Source organism: Entelurus aequoreus, linkage group LG09 (genome assembly GCF_033978785.1).
Source record: "Entelurus aequoreus isolate RoL-2023_Sb linkage group LG09, RoL_Eaeq_v1.1, whole genome shotgun sequence".
Taxonomy (NCBI): Eukaryota; Metazoa; Chordata; class Actinopteri; order Syngnathiformes; family Syngnathidae; genus Entelurus; species Entelurus aequoreus.
Window position 1 is genome coordinate 55,185,718 of NC_084739.1, and position 16,346 is coordinate 55,202,063.

General features: G+C 38.0%; 1 protein-coding gene across 2 annotated transcripts in view; it reads left to right on the plus strand.

Moving 5' to 3' along the window:
* Positions 1–16,346, plus strand: part of hells (helicase, lymphoid specific) — a 50,285-nt gene that overhangs the window by 33,478 nt on the left and 461 nt on the right. For both annotated transcript variants that reach the window (XM_062058950.1, XM_062058949.1), the window contains 8 exons: positions 6,444–6,588; positions 6,740–6,823; positions 7,508–7,627; positions 7,719–7,835; positions 12,164–12,323; positions 12,419–12,515; positions 13,011–13,087; positions 16,179–16,346. The exon at positions 16,179–16,346 is cut by the window's right edge. In XM_062058950.1, the coding sequence (XP_061914934.1) occupies positions 6,444–6,588; positions 6,740–6,823; positions 7,508–7,627; positions 7,719–7,835; positions 12,164–12,323; positions 12,419–12,515; positions 13,011–13,087; positions 16,179–16,267 (889 nt within the window). In that variant the 3' untranslated portion in view covers positions 16,268–16,346. The remainder of the gene's footprint in view (positions 1–6,443; positions 6,589–6,739; positions 6,824–7,507; positions 7,628–7,718; positions 7,836–12,163; positions 12,324–12,418; positions 12,516–13,010; positions 13,088–16,178) is intronic.

Consider the following 16,346-nt stretch of genomic DNA (forward strand, 5'->3'; position numbering starts at 1 on the left):
CCCAATACTTAAACTTAAAAGGCTCATTTCAATATTACACAAAGCATTATTGTTATGATCATATCAATCCATTTTTTAAGTCATAATGTGTTAAATGTTCAGATTTAGTTTAAAACAATTGCAATTATGTTTCCGAGTAAAGAACAACAGCCTTCCAGTTTGTATTCTTAGCTTGTTTACATTATGAGGAGACACTATCATTTACGGGGGATATCGATTTTTGAAATAGGTCAAGTAAAATAAAATAAAAACACAAATGTATTTTAGTTTTAGGAGTTAAATGATGTACCATCCTCAGTGATGAGCTGAACACATGTAGTTTTTTGTTATGGTTTAAGAGACCCTTGAAAAGTAAAGTTTTTTAACATTATAAAATATAGTAACAATTACTTTCATCTTTTAACGTTGATGTTCCAGGTAATTTAATGTTCAGTAATTGTATATCATAGGCCAATATAAGCTTTGACTTCCGCCTATTCTTTTTTCGGTCATTCTTTTTCTTTTCTGTTCTGTGTGAATGTGTATGATTGTTAATATGTCTAATTTACTGTTAAACTACTCACATAAATTGGTTGATGGTTGATTATATGACCAAAATAAACTTATTTCATCTATTCATTCATTATCTATCGCACTCATAGTTTTATTCCATTTTGCATGTAATTATTCCTATTGATTTCTTCCCATTTCACTTAAACAACTAAACAAACAAACAAACAAACTTGCAGCTAACCACAATCAACAACATACCATTTACGAATACCTTCATTTGTCACTTTCTCATCTTTTCTTCACTTTCGTTTTCCTTTACAAACAACATCCTGTATCCATCTCTTCCTTACACTTCACACAATGTTTCTATTTTCTGTTCTCCTAGAAACCATTCACATAACGTAAGGTTATAAACATCCTTTTCCCATATTTTCTCAAACCATCCTCTTCACCCTCATTCTGTTTTTTCACCTGCTCTCTCTTCCTCTCTCTCTCACTTTCTCTCCTTCTCTCACAATACAAATACAATAATCCAAAATAATCAGTCTTATAAAATAATTTTAGCTTTAGATATGATTTAGGGCAGTGGTTTTCAACCTTTTTTCCCAGTGAACTAAAGAAATAAAATACAGCATAATGTCATCATTTTCTGATTTATTAAATTGTATAACAGTGCACCATATTGCTAATTTGTTGTGGTCTTACTTGACTTATTTGGACAAACAAACAAAAATAAGAATAACTAAAACGTTTTAAAAATTAAACAAGTGATTAAATTATAATAAAGATTTCTATACATATAATCAATCATCAACCTTCTTTGGATATTGCAATAGAGATCCATCTGGGCTCGTGAACTTAATTCTAAATATTTATTTTGTTGAAGAATTATTCTTCTATAATTATATTTATAAAGGATTTTGAATTGTCGCTATTTTAAAATATTTAAAATCTCAGGTACCCCTTGACATACCTTCAAGTACCTCCCTTTTTTGTCCGGGCGGAAACACCATACCCTCATTTGAGAACTACTGGTTTAGCCTATGAAAAATCCTTTGTCTCATACATCATTACACTGTACAACTCCTCTTTGGGGGGCTAGGATGACAGGGAATGCAAAACAATAACAGTGCAATACTTTTTTATATCATGGTCGTTAATGCCTAGTTTCTATTTTAATAGAATCTATTTTGTTTCCATTTATACCCTTATCAGTTACTGTTTACTTTTTAGTTCTTCTTCCAAAGGGAACTCTCCTGAAGGAATCAATAACGTTTTATCTGTCTATCTATCTATTACTAACCCGAGCACAATTCATGACGTCATGCTCATCTTGCAGACAGTTATTTCCATTTAGTTTTATTCTCTATTTGTAATTCTACATGCACCAATGTCACATAAAAATGTGCTTTCTTTGTTATTTATTTACATTATTATTTCTGGTTTACTTGCTGTCTGTTTACTTAAGTTCTCATATTTTGGTCTGTCTTCCTTCTGATTAGAATTTGTTTAACGCTTCTCTACGTTTTGTTTTGACAATGGCGCTGAGTGGCTCTTATCTGTACTTCTTCAGACTCTATGTTTCACAGATGCCCTTAGATGTATTAGAATATAAATTTAACTTTTATTTTATTGTGTGTTTATTCCTAAAAAAATTAAAATGTCAATGTATGATCAATTTATCTTTATCAAATTTAAATTCAAAATTATTAATTTATTTGTTGTATAACTATTAATTCAAAGTTACAGTGTGTCCTAATCTATGATGTGTGTGTTTGTCGCAACTTCCCACAGGAACTGGATGGATCAGATAAGCAGCAAAGCTGTACCAAAAAAAAAAGTATACTAGACATATAAATGAATGATGAATTAAACAATGTTTCAATGTCCCACAATCCGTATTTATTTATTGATAATTAACCGTGTAATTTTCCATATATCTATTATTTTACTGGACTTAGCAAGCACCTACTACTAGCACACTCTACAGACCGAGAATAACTGTTCAACCACACTTAGTAATGCCAAGCTAGATGCTAACCTAGCCTTACTATGCCTCAGTAAGCAAACTTTTGCTAACCTAGCCCAATGCTATGCTAACACAATGCTAACCTAGCTCAATGCTATCAGTGTCACTCCTCTTCGAACCAATGTCTCACGCAGCTGTCACTCACACAGCCTCGTCACACGCACACACTCTTATCTCAAAATGTCTCCCAGCTGAGACTATATGCGTCACACAGTCACTCACACACAGAGAATTTACCAGCACAGTTAAAAGTAAATGCAATAGACAACTACTTTTCTCATCCAGAAGCACAGCTGTATCATATCAGAACCTTAATAATAAGAACAACATTTATCATTCACTCTTAGATGGACAAATAGTCAAGTTTAAGGAGGGTATTCTGGACTTCCCTGCTTAGGCTGCTGCCCCCGCAATCCAACCTCCGAGAGCGGAATAAGATAATTAAATGGATAAATCATTCACTCATGTTTTCTGTACATAAACTTTGTCTTTGTCACATTTTAGACAATTTCCAGACTTTTACAGATAGCGGGGCTGTGAAAAAAGCATGAGGGGAGGTTGCGAGAGGGGGGGAAAGGAAGGGGGGAATTAAACCAGATAAGAAACCAGGTGCTACACAAAAGTTATTAAAATACGCAGATATATATATATATAAATTTTAAAAAACAAATTTTTATCCCACAAACCACGCCCCCCTGGTCCGGACCAATATAAACAACTAATGCACGCGTGCTTTTGTGGAATCGGCCGTCTCATATCACACAAAAACCAGGTTCCATCATTGCTCATAAAACGGCGATTAACCCGTTTCATTGGAGCAGCACCTGCGTTATCAAACTGACCAACACGGATCACCGGCCTCTAAGGCGCCATAGGACCACCAGGAATCACCCAGCAACCTACAGACATCGTGTCTGGTCAGTCCCATACAGTTTCACCAAGTTTCACCAAAGCTCTACCATATGGAGCCCGAGACGCCACCTGTCTATTCTGCAGCCATTAAACAGATTCGTGACAACTTGGCTCAGTTGATCTCCTTTACCGGAGTCACTGAATGGTCACCTAATATGAGGCTTTTTTACACGCTGAGTCACAAGGACTAGGGACCGCTGCAGTTTCCACATAGACAGGTGTCTCGCACTTTCACAGACGTATCAATTTTATATGGGCCAAATGTCACACCAGTTAGCAACCCTTGCCTTAAATTTATCTTTGTCCAACTCTGGCTAATTCTGATGCACTTGCAGAAAGAAGCATCCTCTGCCAGCAACGACAGAGGATGAAGAGGTTAAAAGAAATTTTTCGTCTCACATCGTCTGTGCTTCTACACTCCAAACCACCAAAATTCTATCAACAATCCCCTAATGTTAAAAACAAGAAATCACAAGTTTTCAACAAACACACAGACAAATGATCACATATAAAACAATTCAATCCAACCATAATTTACCCCAGTCCAGGTTGTTTTTGGAGAACCTGACTAAACCTATCTTTTATCAAAAATAGATTCAGCAATTAGTCTTATCGGTCCGGCTCTCTCCAGGCAGAAAATGTTTACACTTTAAAGCAAACTGCTTACCTTGTTATGCGCGCGTGTAGCACATTGTCTGCCTGACAGAGAGAGCGGAGCGGCTGTCGACCTGTAGCTTCTAAACCATCCTGTTCGTGACGCCAATTTGTGTAGTGGATTGTCCGAAGCTTAAGCAGGCAACAAAAGTAGTTTAGTACAACAAATTTATTTACCCATTATCAGAAGTGCAGGTTGAATTAAATTGTCCGTGCAAGCAGACACAATGTACTCCAGAGCACACAAGACACACACAAGCCAAAATCACCCACAAGTTCCAGTCTTCTGCCATTTTTTATGTCTGTTGTGCGTCATCGTTCCTTATCGAGTGCGTCAAATGTCTTGTTTTGCTTTTCCTATCTGTTCCATAACAACTCGAATCCTTTAGACAGTCAACACATTCTATAGACAGGTTGGCACGACTTAATATTCACTTTTGTCCCACAACTGGTCCATTCAATGGCACAAAAATACAAGAGTATTGAAAATGAGCGGACATTCTTAAAAGACAAGAAATATAGGTCAAAAGGTCAGAAATTCTACTACATTATGATATTGTACATTTATTGTATTTAATTATTAATCATTTGTACAGTATATACGGCTCCTTCTCTGGCTGCTGACAAATGCGGTTTTGTGCCATTTTTGAGTTTGTAAACGACTTGCCTACTTGGCAAGCAGGCATCATTTTAATTTGTGTTCCTTCTAAAATCACGGAATGTCCCTGTGTGTTTACTGTATCTAAAAGCTACTCATTTATATCTATGGCTAAAATTATTTTACTGTGTGGATAATATTCTCTCTCCTGACTTATTCTTCTTCTTGCTAATTTTCCCTTCTTAGCTTGTTAGTCACTCCTATAACGCGCTTCCAGTTAGACTTCTGCTGAAATGTGCATAGCATTTGTTTTTTTGTTTCAATACTTCACATTCCAACTACCTTTGTGCTGCGGTTAGCACACTTTGTCCTCTTCTCCTCTCTCCATGTGTCCACACTCTAGCTGCATTTTAGAACCGTCTGTATTACTTTAACATACATTATCGATATTTGGACGTTTTTGGAATTTTGCCTACATTTAATACATATGTTTTTCTTTTTCTTATCTATTATAACTTGTAAATAAGTTTGCTTACAATAGAGGAAATGGGAGGTCCTCTATTCTGCCCATAAAGCCCTCTAAGTAACAAAAATACTAAATGTACATTTTATGGCCTGAATATTTACCAAGTATTAACAATATTGTTTTAAGCGCTAGTGTTGAGGACCTATTTTTAGCGGCCCCATTGTAAGCTGACATTAGCTCGCATTTATTTATTGGTTATAAAGCATAAAAAAAATAAAAACGTGTGTTTGTCATATACAAAGATTGTGAATAATAGGCAAAATTCCAAAAAAGTGCAATTCCCCTTTAAGTCCAGATCCCAACCTCCAGTAAATTAAGTCATGGGGACTCGAGGTTTTAACCCAACCTCCAAGTCCGGAAGTCCGAGCCCAAACTCGACGCTTTTGTGAAGTCTAGTCAAGACATGCTAAAATAACCTGGGTTGGTATAGTCAATAGGGGTGTCTCAATCCAATATTGATATCGGTCTAAAATCGGTAAACAAAAACAAGTATGTGAATGTACAGTATCTGCTTGCATGTAAAATGTCCTATAAATGCGTGCAAATACAAGCAGTTTACTTGTACAAAGCTGGATAACCAGGTAACATCTTAATGTCCTCCAATAAAAACACATTGTTGGTCTTTTGTGTTTTAGTCATGTACTAAATATAAACATGGTAGGATATAGATTACTATGAACTAGCAGCTACACAACATACAAGCTAGAAATACGCAAGTGTCCTTAATTGGACAATATTGCAGTCTAAAACAACACTTTTGTCCATATAAACAAGTATCAAATAATTATAATTGCTTATTACTTTCACATACAAAGTCTCCAAAGCAGAAGCAACTTAATAAGCTGGATGATGTGGACACTTGTGTTACTGAATACTTTGCTGTGATTTTGAATTAGTGTAATTTGGCCACTAGGTGTCCCAAAAAAACAATTACCACTGCACCTCAACTATTCCAGACAGTTGCTAATAAATAGGTTAGTGTTTTTCATACCTACAATTGTTCTGTTTGTGTAATTTCACTTGATCAAGCATTTTCTTACATTCCACACTATAAATAATACAAATATTTATGATTACTACTGATATCTTATTAGTTTGAATTGATATTTATTGACCAACCCTGAAAGCTCCAGTATTGGTATTGTAAGTTGTATTGGAGCACTCCCAATAGTCAACACAAGTGGATTTGTGTTTCAGTCAATTCAAGTTTCTCCCACATGTTCCAATTTCAGCTCTTCTCTTGAGATGCACATCCAGTGCCCATTGGATGCTCAGATCAACTTAAAGATGCAGAACATTCTCATGTTGCTAAAGAGATGCTGTAACCATCCCTACCTAGTTGAATACCCCCTGGATGCTGCTACACAAGAGTTCAAGGTAAAACATTCACGTTCTGTTCAAGTCCTGAGCTTTAAATAGTGAGGATTTCCTAATTGATTTGAAAAAAAATTAGTCAGCTAGTATTTCAGACTACCATCAGCCTTAGTTCTTTGTTTTTTTGTGACATGTCGCCTTTTACATAATTCAGATTGATGAGCAACTGGTGCAAAGTTCTGGGAAGTTTCTCATTCTAGACCGACTTCTGCCTGCACTCAAGGAACGAGGACATAAGGTAAAACAGCACCTTGTTTTTTGTAAAAGTACCTGTATCTTAACTTACAAGTATTTTGAGATACAAAGTGTCGGTCTGCTGTTTTCTTATGCTTTGAATTGAAAGCATAATTTAAAGGTGGCTTATTATGCAAAATCAGCTTTTCATTCCTGTCGTTACCTGGTTTTGTCTATTTAAGATCCGTATAAGTCCTGAAAATTTTAAATCAAACATGTTGGATGTTTTTTTATTGGATTTTATGGGCAGAATAAAGGACCTCCCATTAGCTCCACTGTAAGCTGACTTTTATTTACGAGTTAGAATGCAACTAAAAAAATCTGTCATAATTGTGAAGAATAGGCTTTTTTTTTTTTTTTTAAAGTGCAGTTCCCCCTTTAATGCGCCGTATAATCCGGTGTGCCTTTTTATATGGAAATATACCGGCTCATCGCAGTGCACCAAATAGTACGGTGCACCCTATGGTATAAAAAATATGGTTCAAGTATTCCGAGCTTGGTTGTAAAACACAATTTGGTCGTAGGTTGAGGTATCACTGTACTTAAGGTTGTCCTTTTCGTGATCTGATTTATCTTGACACTGTATTGAATATAAACTGAGCACAATAATAGTACATGGTGAGCAACAAAGTCATGATATGAGGCTGCATTTGCTCTGAAAATAAGCACTCTAAAACTCTGTTGTTAGGTTCTCATTTTCAGTCAAATGACCTCCATCTTGGACATTCTAACGGATTATTGCTATCTGCGTGGCTTCCAATACAGCAGACTGGATGGCAACATGTCCTATGCCGACCGGGAAGAAAATGTGAGTTAAAATATAAATGTCATGGACTGTGGGCGGATGTTATGCTGTAGTTTGGCTCAAGTACTGATTTCATTGGCGCGGTTTCTTCTAGATGACCAAGTTTTCCAAAGACCCGGACGTTTTCCTCTTCTTGCTTAGTACACGAGCCGGAGGTCTTGGGATCAACCTGACAGCTGCTGACACTGTCGTCATTTTTGACAGTGATTGGGTGAGTGAACATTATGCTCTGTGAGAGGTTGTTTGGTATTTGTGGTGCCTTATTACCATGTCCATTTGCTCCAAGTAATTATGTTAAAGATAGCACATTAGTCATTTTAGATGCTGCTTTTCCTGCCAACATGGCAATGTAAACAAACTAGTCCTATGATTACTGGTGCTAAGTTACCTTTAATTGGCTATAAAAATAACAAAAAAAGGCATAGCCAGAATATTTTTTATTGTTGAATAGAAAACCTTAATGAAAAGACACAATCGAGGACCAACCTTTCCCTCGCCCGGACGCGGGTCACCGGGGCCCTCCTCTGGAGCCAGGCTTGTATGTGCGGCTCGATGGCAAGCACCTGGTGGTCAAGCCTGTGGCCATGGGGCCTGGCCGGGCACAGCCCGAAGAGGCAAAATGGAGCACCCTTCAATAAGCTCACCACGTACAATGTGGTTGGGCAGCAGCCGAAGATGGGGCCCTTGAGAGGGCATGGACTGTTTATCACTCTGGCATTGCAAGTGGTGAGAGGCATAAGGCTGGGGTGGTCATTCTTGGTGCCCCCCCAGAGATACAGTCTATAGGTCCCAACACCTGTATGTTGGTGTTTAACCCAGTAGACAAGAGGGTAGCTTCCCTCCGCCTCCGGGTGTTGGGACGGTTCCTGACTGCTGTTTGTGCTTACACACCAAATGCTGTACGTTGAGGTGAGCCTGACTATATCTAGACTGTATCCCTCGACCTCACGCACAAGCTCAGGCTCCTTTCACGCCAGAGAGGTGACATTCCATGTCCCGGCAACCAGGTTTGGCAACCAAGGACCGGGTCGTCCAGACATTCGCCTTCGACTGCTACCCAGTCCACATAACACCGGATTCTCATGGATCCCCCTGCAGGTGGTGGGTCTGCGGGGGGCGGTTCCACATCTCTTTCGGGCTGTGCCCGGTCCGGCGAGGCTCCAGAGTAGGGCGAGGTGCGGTTCCTCAATTTTATTTTCCTCCTAAGAGTCTTCTGATCGCTCTTAGTCTGACCCATCGCCTTAGACCAGTTTGCCATGGGAAAACCTACCAGGGGCAACATAGCTCCATAATTCCTTTTTCTTTTCTTCAGGATTGAGTGATTGAATATTTCACTCAGTTTGAGCTAAATAAACTGTTACTACCTACCACAAGGTATTTTCTTGATTTATTTTAGTGTTCTTAAAGTCAGAAAGTTGCCATTTGAAAGGAGTATAGTTTTTGTGTCATGTCTAGTATCTGCTTTCTTTCTTCAAAATTAAACAAACATCCTCAAGACTGATAATTTTAAAAAAAAAGGTTAAAAAATTCCATGGGTTTTATACATAACGGGTTTGGATAGCCCTGCTTTATTGATGCCATCTTGGTGTTGTTAGCTGTTGTGATGAGCACTGAGCACAGTTAATGGGAATGTATTCATCAGTGGTGGGACCAAGTCATTGATTTGCAAGTCATAAGTAAGTCTCAAGTCTTTGCCCTCAAGTCCCGAGTCAAGACAGGCAAGTCCCGAGTCAAGTCCAAGGTCAAGACTGGAAAGTCTCAAGTCAAGTCCCAAGTCCTGCATTTTGAGTTTCGAGTCCTTTCAAGTCCTTTTAACCACAGACTAATATATTTACACAGATTGTGTATGCTTTTAAAACGCTGTATTTATTTATTAAAACAAGTGCCTTTGAAATTGCAGGGGGAAAAAATTGTGCTGACATTGCACTTCATAATAGCATTATTAACCAGTCATTTTAAACATTTAACTCATTCCTTTACAGAATAAACACATTTGAAAAAACAAGTGCAACTGTACTTATTTGCACAAAAGTGTTAACATTGTATTCCCATGGCATATTGCATTGTAACTAGTTCCACAGCAGTTTCTATCCTGTTCTTACCTTATCTCATTCAATCAATCAATTTTTACTTATATAGCCCTAAATCACGAATGTCTCAAAGGGCTGCTCAAGCCACGACGACGTCCTCGGCTCAGATACCACATCAGGGCAAAGAAAAACTCAACCCAATGGGACAATGAGAAACCTTGGAGGGGACCGCAGATGTGGGGACCCCCCGCCCCTGGGCGACTGGTGCAATGGATGTCGAGTGATCTCATCTCATACTGTGTGTGTGTTGTGTGCGTACACATGAAAAACATAAATACATGAACATAACAATGAACAGAGTTGTACTTCTTAGATGTCAGGGCCCTATGCAATATGTACACATTCTTAATATAGTATACATTTTAACTGACCTTTATTTGACTTTGTCTTATTGTAGGTGGCTAAAATATGCGGTGCTGCTGACCGCCGTCTAACGTTACGTTACTGTGTGTGATACATTGACTAACGTAACGTTATGTATAGGTACCTCATGCAACCCTGCTTAAAAAAAAATCACTTGACAAAGTATGAATAAGGTAGCGAACTGCAGTGGACGCAACAGATTGCCGTGTTTGCAATGACGTTATAACCATAGACATCTATAAGTAGACGCAGCATTGGCTGCTGTGACGCGAGAAATTCGGCCACCATCTTGAAGTGGTGATGAGGAGCCGGCGAGCAGCCTAAAGTGACAGTTGACAGGTAGAAAACGGGTTGGTGTTCAGCGTTTTCCTGCTCAAATGAGCAAACTTTGAAAATAGGAATGGGGGGATTACTTTTCTCAAGTAAGATTTAACATTAATGTACTATTGTTTGTATTTTGTGAAAAGAATATTACCACAGAGTTGAGAAGGAACAAAGATCTTCAATATTTGTATGTGAAAATCACAAAAAAAATTTCTGGGGGAGGATGACCCCCCTACAGGGGTTTGGTTTACAAACTTTCAGCCCCACCTAAAACAAAATTCACCAGCCGCCACTGATTATGATGCATCCTCATTTTAGGCAAAGTATAAGATAATACTTAACAGTATAATTGTAACCAGGAATACGTCTTCAAGTAACAATATTCAAATACTAACATTGTTTGGTAAGACAGAATTTGGTTTTATTTTGAATCCAGTGAAACAGATAGGTGGTTTCAGCTGATATAAAGACTTTCAGGTGTTTATATATGTTTAAGTATTTGGCAGACGCTTTTATCCAAAGCGACATACATAAAAAACACATATAAAACAATCATTTAAGGGAAGAATGTATTACAAAATATCAATACAAAGTGTCAAGACAGAATAAACTCTCTCTGCTGCAGCAACAGAGATACAGTCTATAGGTCCCTAAGATATATAGATATCTAATGTATTCATACATTGTTTATGTAGGATAAACGCATGTGTATATATAACCTAATCATATTGTTTCTTGAATTTAAAAATAGCTGACCGTTTTTTTTTCCCTTTCTCTGGGATTACATTCCCAGTTTTGATCTCGGACGTCTGGTTACTTATAGCATATAAGAATATTCTATTACTGTTAAGCAAACTATGAATAATAAAACATGTGTCCTTTATCATAGCTACACGTATGACAAAAAAACGTGTGAAAATCAGTGGTATTCAGTAAGGTACGATTAATTAAATGCGCTGACAGTTCATTGCTCCTGCCAAATGAATTGCATTGAGTGGCGTGGATCACCGCTCCAAGATGGCGGCCCCGTGTCTCGTCAGCGCCAGTAGGCAGTAGCGGTCGATGCTGCATCTACTTATAAGATGTCTATGGTTATAACGTTAGCAGTGAGTTTACAGCCTCACTGATTTAACTACACATCAAATAAAAGTTACATTACTTAGCCAATGAACGTTGGCTTAGATTCAAAATTTACCGTTCTTTGTGCAACTTCAAATGTCGAACGAAGTTGGAAGTTGTTGCGTCTCCATCTGTAATCTTCGAACCGCATGTTTTGCATACTGCAATTCGTTTTTTGTTGACCAACTCGTAGTTTTAATACCCTAACGAAACTGTTTGGCATAATTTTTCCTCACTGACGCGTTGTTTGACAGCTCTTCTTCGTTGGTTGTCCTGCAATTTGATTGGATGAATGCTGTGGGATGAAAACAACATAGATCTAATTTGGTTGGCTGTTGTACTGAGAGCACACACGCTGACAGACACACACATACACAATGAAAGATACGGAGCGCTCCTGAATAACTTTTTAATGTTTGGGTTTTGGGGAAAGTAGCAAGTCTTGTCAAGTCAAAAGGCTCAAGTCCAAGTGAAGTCACAAGTCATTGATGTTAAAGTCTAAGTCGAGTTGCAAGTCTCTTTACATTTTGTCAAGTCGAGTCTAAAGTCATCAAATTCATGACTCGAGTCCAAGTCATGTGACTCGAGTCCACACCTCTGGTATTCATCATCAGCCAAACTAAACTTGTTGGACTATTTGCAGAATCCCCAGGCAGACCTGCAGGCTCAGGATCGCTGTCATCGCATCGGGCAAACCAAACCAGTGCTTGTGTACCGCTTGGTCACGGCAAACACCATCGACCAGAAGATCCTGGAGAGAGCCTCGGCTAAGAGGAAACTGGAACAAATGGTCATCCACAAAAGTGAGACTCCACCTCCTTTTTATTTGATTTTTTTACTGATACAAGCACATTTAGGCAATTATTTATTTGTAACTGTGCATTCCTTTTACCCCCAGATAAGTTCAAAGGTGGGCGGGCAGAATTGAAGCAAAGTAAAAGCTGCATTGATCTGGATGAGCTGAGGGAGCTGCTCCAAGCCAGAGGCACTGAAAAGTAAGACTTATCTGCTTTTACCGCAACTTTGTTTTTTTACCTTGGGACTTTTCCAATACAGAGCCACTTAAATATTAAGACTTAATTGGTCATTAGTCTTGGTTCTACTAGTGTTTAATGATTATATCTAAGCTACTTACAGTTTGAAAATCTTGTCAAAATATATGAAACAGTGTGTTAATCACAAATTATGCTGAACAAGGCTTAGGTCGGGTTGATTGTAAAAATAAATACTAATCACATAATACTGCAAGAGAAGTGACTCAATAAAAACTTCGGAAATTACATTTACATGTAATCCATCCATCCATCCATTTTCTACCGCTTGTCCCTTTTGAATCATTAGTTATCATTTTTGCGCTGAACAAACTTCTGACTTTTGCTCCAGACGTCTTCTGGTTGTTTGAGATGGTCATGCATCACTCTGTTAACTGACACATTTCTACCAAACCATTACAGAACCTTACGTTGGTCGCCACTTTTCTCTCCTTTTAGGGAAGTGAAAGCATCAAGGGGAAGAGTCCTCAGCGATAAAGATCTGGATTTTCTACTGGACCGCAGTGACCTGCTGGGTGAGCGATCAAGAATACATTGCAGCATGAAATACTTAAAATACTGTAATATTGTATGCATCCTTTTATGGAAATATTTGGTACACCAAAAGTGCACTCATCTAGTCCTGGTTCACAGAGTTATTAAAAAGGTCCGCTTAAGTCAACATACATGGTCAACCGCCTTTGTTGACATAAAATGTGTAAGCTAAAGGAGTCATTTCTATGAAAAATAGGTTTATGTTGACATTTGTCAGTATTTATTAGTAGTACTAGTAACTTCATAATTTCTACAATGTAAAGTATTCCGCAGCATTCTACGCCTTGGTTAAGAACACCTGGTGTAGTGCATAAAGTGCTACTATCATTGCTAGTTTACAAGGTACTACCTCAAACTTGTTCCAGTGTGGCTATAGCGTGCCAGTACACAAACAATAGGGGTAGGCAATGCAGCAAATTTTGGTATCGATCCAATACCAAGAAACTACATGGCCAGTCAGTCGAATTATGTGTGGCCTTGCAACTTTGTCCAATGCCTGCAACATTTTGACCAATCACGGTAATTTTTAGCCATCCAATTTGCCTTTGAGCGGCGGTCAAATGCGCACATCAGCTGCCGAATCAAAACATATGTTTGTTCCTTGAGTTAACGAAGCAGGAACATATAACAATATATAAACTATTAATTGTTTTAACGACACAAATATCGTCTTCCAGCATAACTTAGACCTACTTCCAGTTCCTATCTATTGTGCTAAGCCTTCTGGGTAATGTAGTATACAAACCTTTACTTCCTACTTCACATGTATATATTTATTTAACCTTTGTTTGTCCAGGGTAAGACAACTGGAACATATTTTAATTTGCAATGCTGACTTGGCAAAAAGGTAGCATTTACATGTTTAGAGATGTTGATGTGCTATGATAATCTCTCATTGTGTCATTTATCAACAAAAATGTGCACTTTTGAGCACTCTCAACAGTTCACAAATGCTCATAATATGTGTGGGATTGAATGTGTTTGATCTTGGAATATAGATAAATGTTGAAGATTTTTTTTAAACTTACAGTTGAGTGTCTCTAAAAAAAAAAATTAAACATCCAGTGTAAAACAATGTTTACATTAGTGTCTTCAAAGTTTGACTTTCTAACAAGCAGTGTCCACTATAGTGGACATGTTTTTATTAGTCTGCAATATGATGAAGGTGACTTGTCCAGTGAGTAAGCTGCTTTTCTGGGAGCAGGAGGATTTATAAAGTAGTTTTTCCAGTTTTTCATATTTCCCGCATTGACATTTTTTTGGGGTGTTTACCTCGATGCGTTGCCCTGTGGCTCTTTTTGCAGAACACAGACTTTCTTATCTTCGCCAAAGAGGTTATGTTTTCACTACCTGTTTGTTAGCAACGTAACTCCGAGTTATGGATAGATGTTGAAGTCTTTTTTTCAGGAAATGTCCAAAAAAACTAATTCCTCTCATCGACAAACTTCACTTCCTGCTTATGGCGTTCCGTGCCCCTACCTTGGCGCTGCTCAAAGGATTCTGGGAGATGTGGTTTAATTTCAGACCCGGCCAACGCTAAAGCGCCGGAAAAATATTACACACCAAGTTTTTGTTTAATACAGTCAGGCGTAATGGTATTATTGTGAAGACTTTGAAACCAAAATACCACGGTATCTACAAAACTGTTACACCCCTACTAAGTACCTTAGTTCCTGTCGTACAGTTCCAAATAGATTACAGGGGCAGTGTAGCACGGTTGGTAGAGCGGCCGTGCCAGCAACCTGAGGGTTCCATGTTCGATCCTCGCTTCTGCCATTCTAGTCACAGCTGTTGTGTCCTTGGGCAAGACACTTCACTCATATGCTCTCAGTGCCACTTACAAAATGGATTTCACTATGTAAAGTGCTTTGAGTCACTAGAGAAAAGCTCTATATAAATATAATCCACTTCACACATTACTGTCATTAAACACTGACTGGAAATAAAGATTGCATTATTTACTTTCTTATTCTTGCTCTTCTTGTGTTGTTTTTTCTTGGTGTTCTTGTTTCTTTTATTATTCATTTTTGTGTTTTTGTTCTTTTTCTTGTTCTTGTTGTAGTTGTGCTTGTTCTTCCCCTTGTTTTTGTTATTCTTTTTTTTTGTAGTTCTCGTTGCTGTTCTTGTTCTTTGTTTTTTTTCTTACTACTCTTATTCTTCTTTTTGGTCTTCTTGTTCTTGAGCTTGAAATACTAAACGTAATTAAAGAAGTGCAACAAATAAGACCTAGTCTTAGTTTCTACAGAAGAGAGGAGAACTTTTTCTCCTACTCGTGTTGGTTTCATCTTAAAAGAAGCACACTAAGTTTTTTTTTGTTTTTTTTCCAGTCATCATCTTAGATTTTTTTTTCAGTGTGATTGTTTGAAGCAAATAAATACAATTCCCTCATGTCCACAAGCAGGGAAAGATAGACATCCTGCCATCTGTCTGTCCTCTCCTTCTCCCCAAAGTCTGATGTACTTTTCCAAAGGGAGGTTGGGTTGTTCTTGTGTCATTTGACTTCGGTTTCGCAAATACTTAACACCCTTGTGTTAGGACTGTATTGTGTAACCTGTTAGATGTGTTACTTTAAAACTAACCATTTACTTATTATATATATATATATATATATATATATATATATATATATATATATATATATATATATACTTATTATACGGTTACTCCGGCTTCCTCCCATCGCCAAAGACATACACCTGGGGATAGGTTGATTGGCAACACTAAATTGGCCCTGGTATGCGAATGTTGTCTGTCTATCTGTGTGGGCCCTGTGATGAGGTGGCGACTTGTCCAGGGTGTACCCCACCTTCCGCCCGAATGCAGCTGAGATAGGCTCCAGCACCCCCCTGCGACCCCAAAAGGGACAAGCGGTAGAAAATGGATGGATGGATACTATAATAATTATATGATGGTTAAAATGCAAAAATATGATGGGAATATCAATTTAATTTCATTAGGTGTATGTGTATGCTAGCAATATATGTAGATAGCATTAAGATATTCAAATCCTTCAGTATCAAAAAGTGGTGATTAGTAGTGATGAACTAAGTGGGGTGATGTGTGTATTTACAGATAAAGAAAAGGGGAACAGGAGGAAAGAGAAAGTTGGAGTCTTCAGAGTGATGGAGGTGGACGAACCATCAGCGATTGCCTTGACTTAATCGCCCAGGAAGAAGAAAATATTTTGCGCCACCCTTCTCTCTCCGCTGTGTCTATAAATAGTATAGCAATTTTATGGAC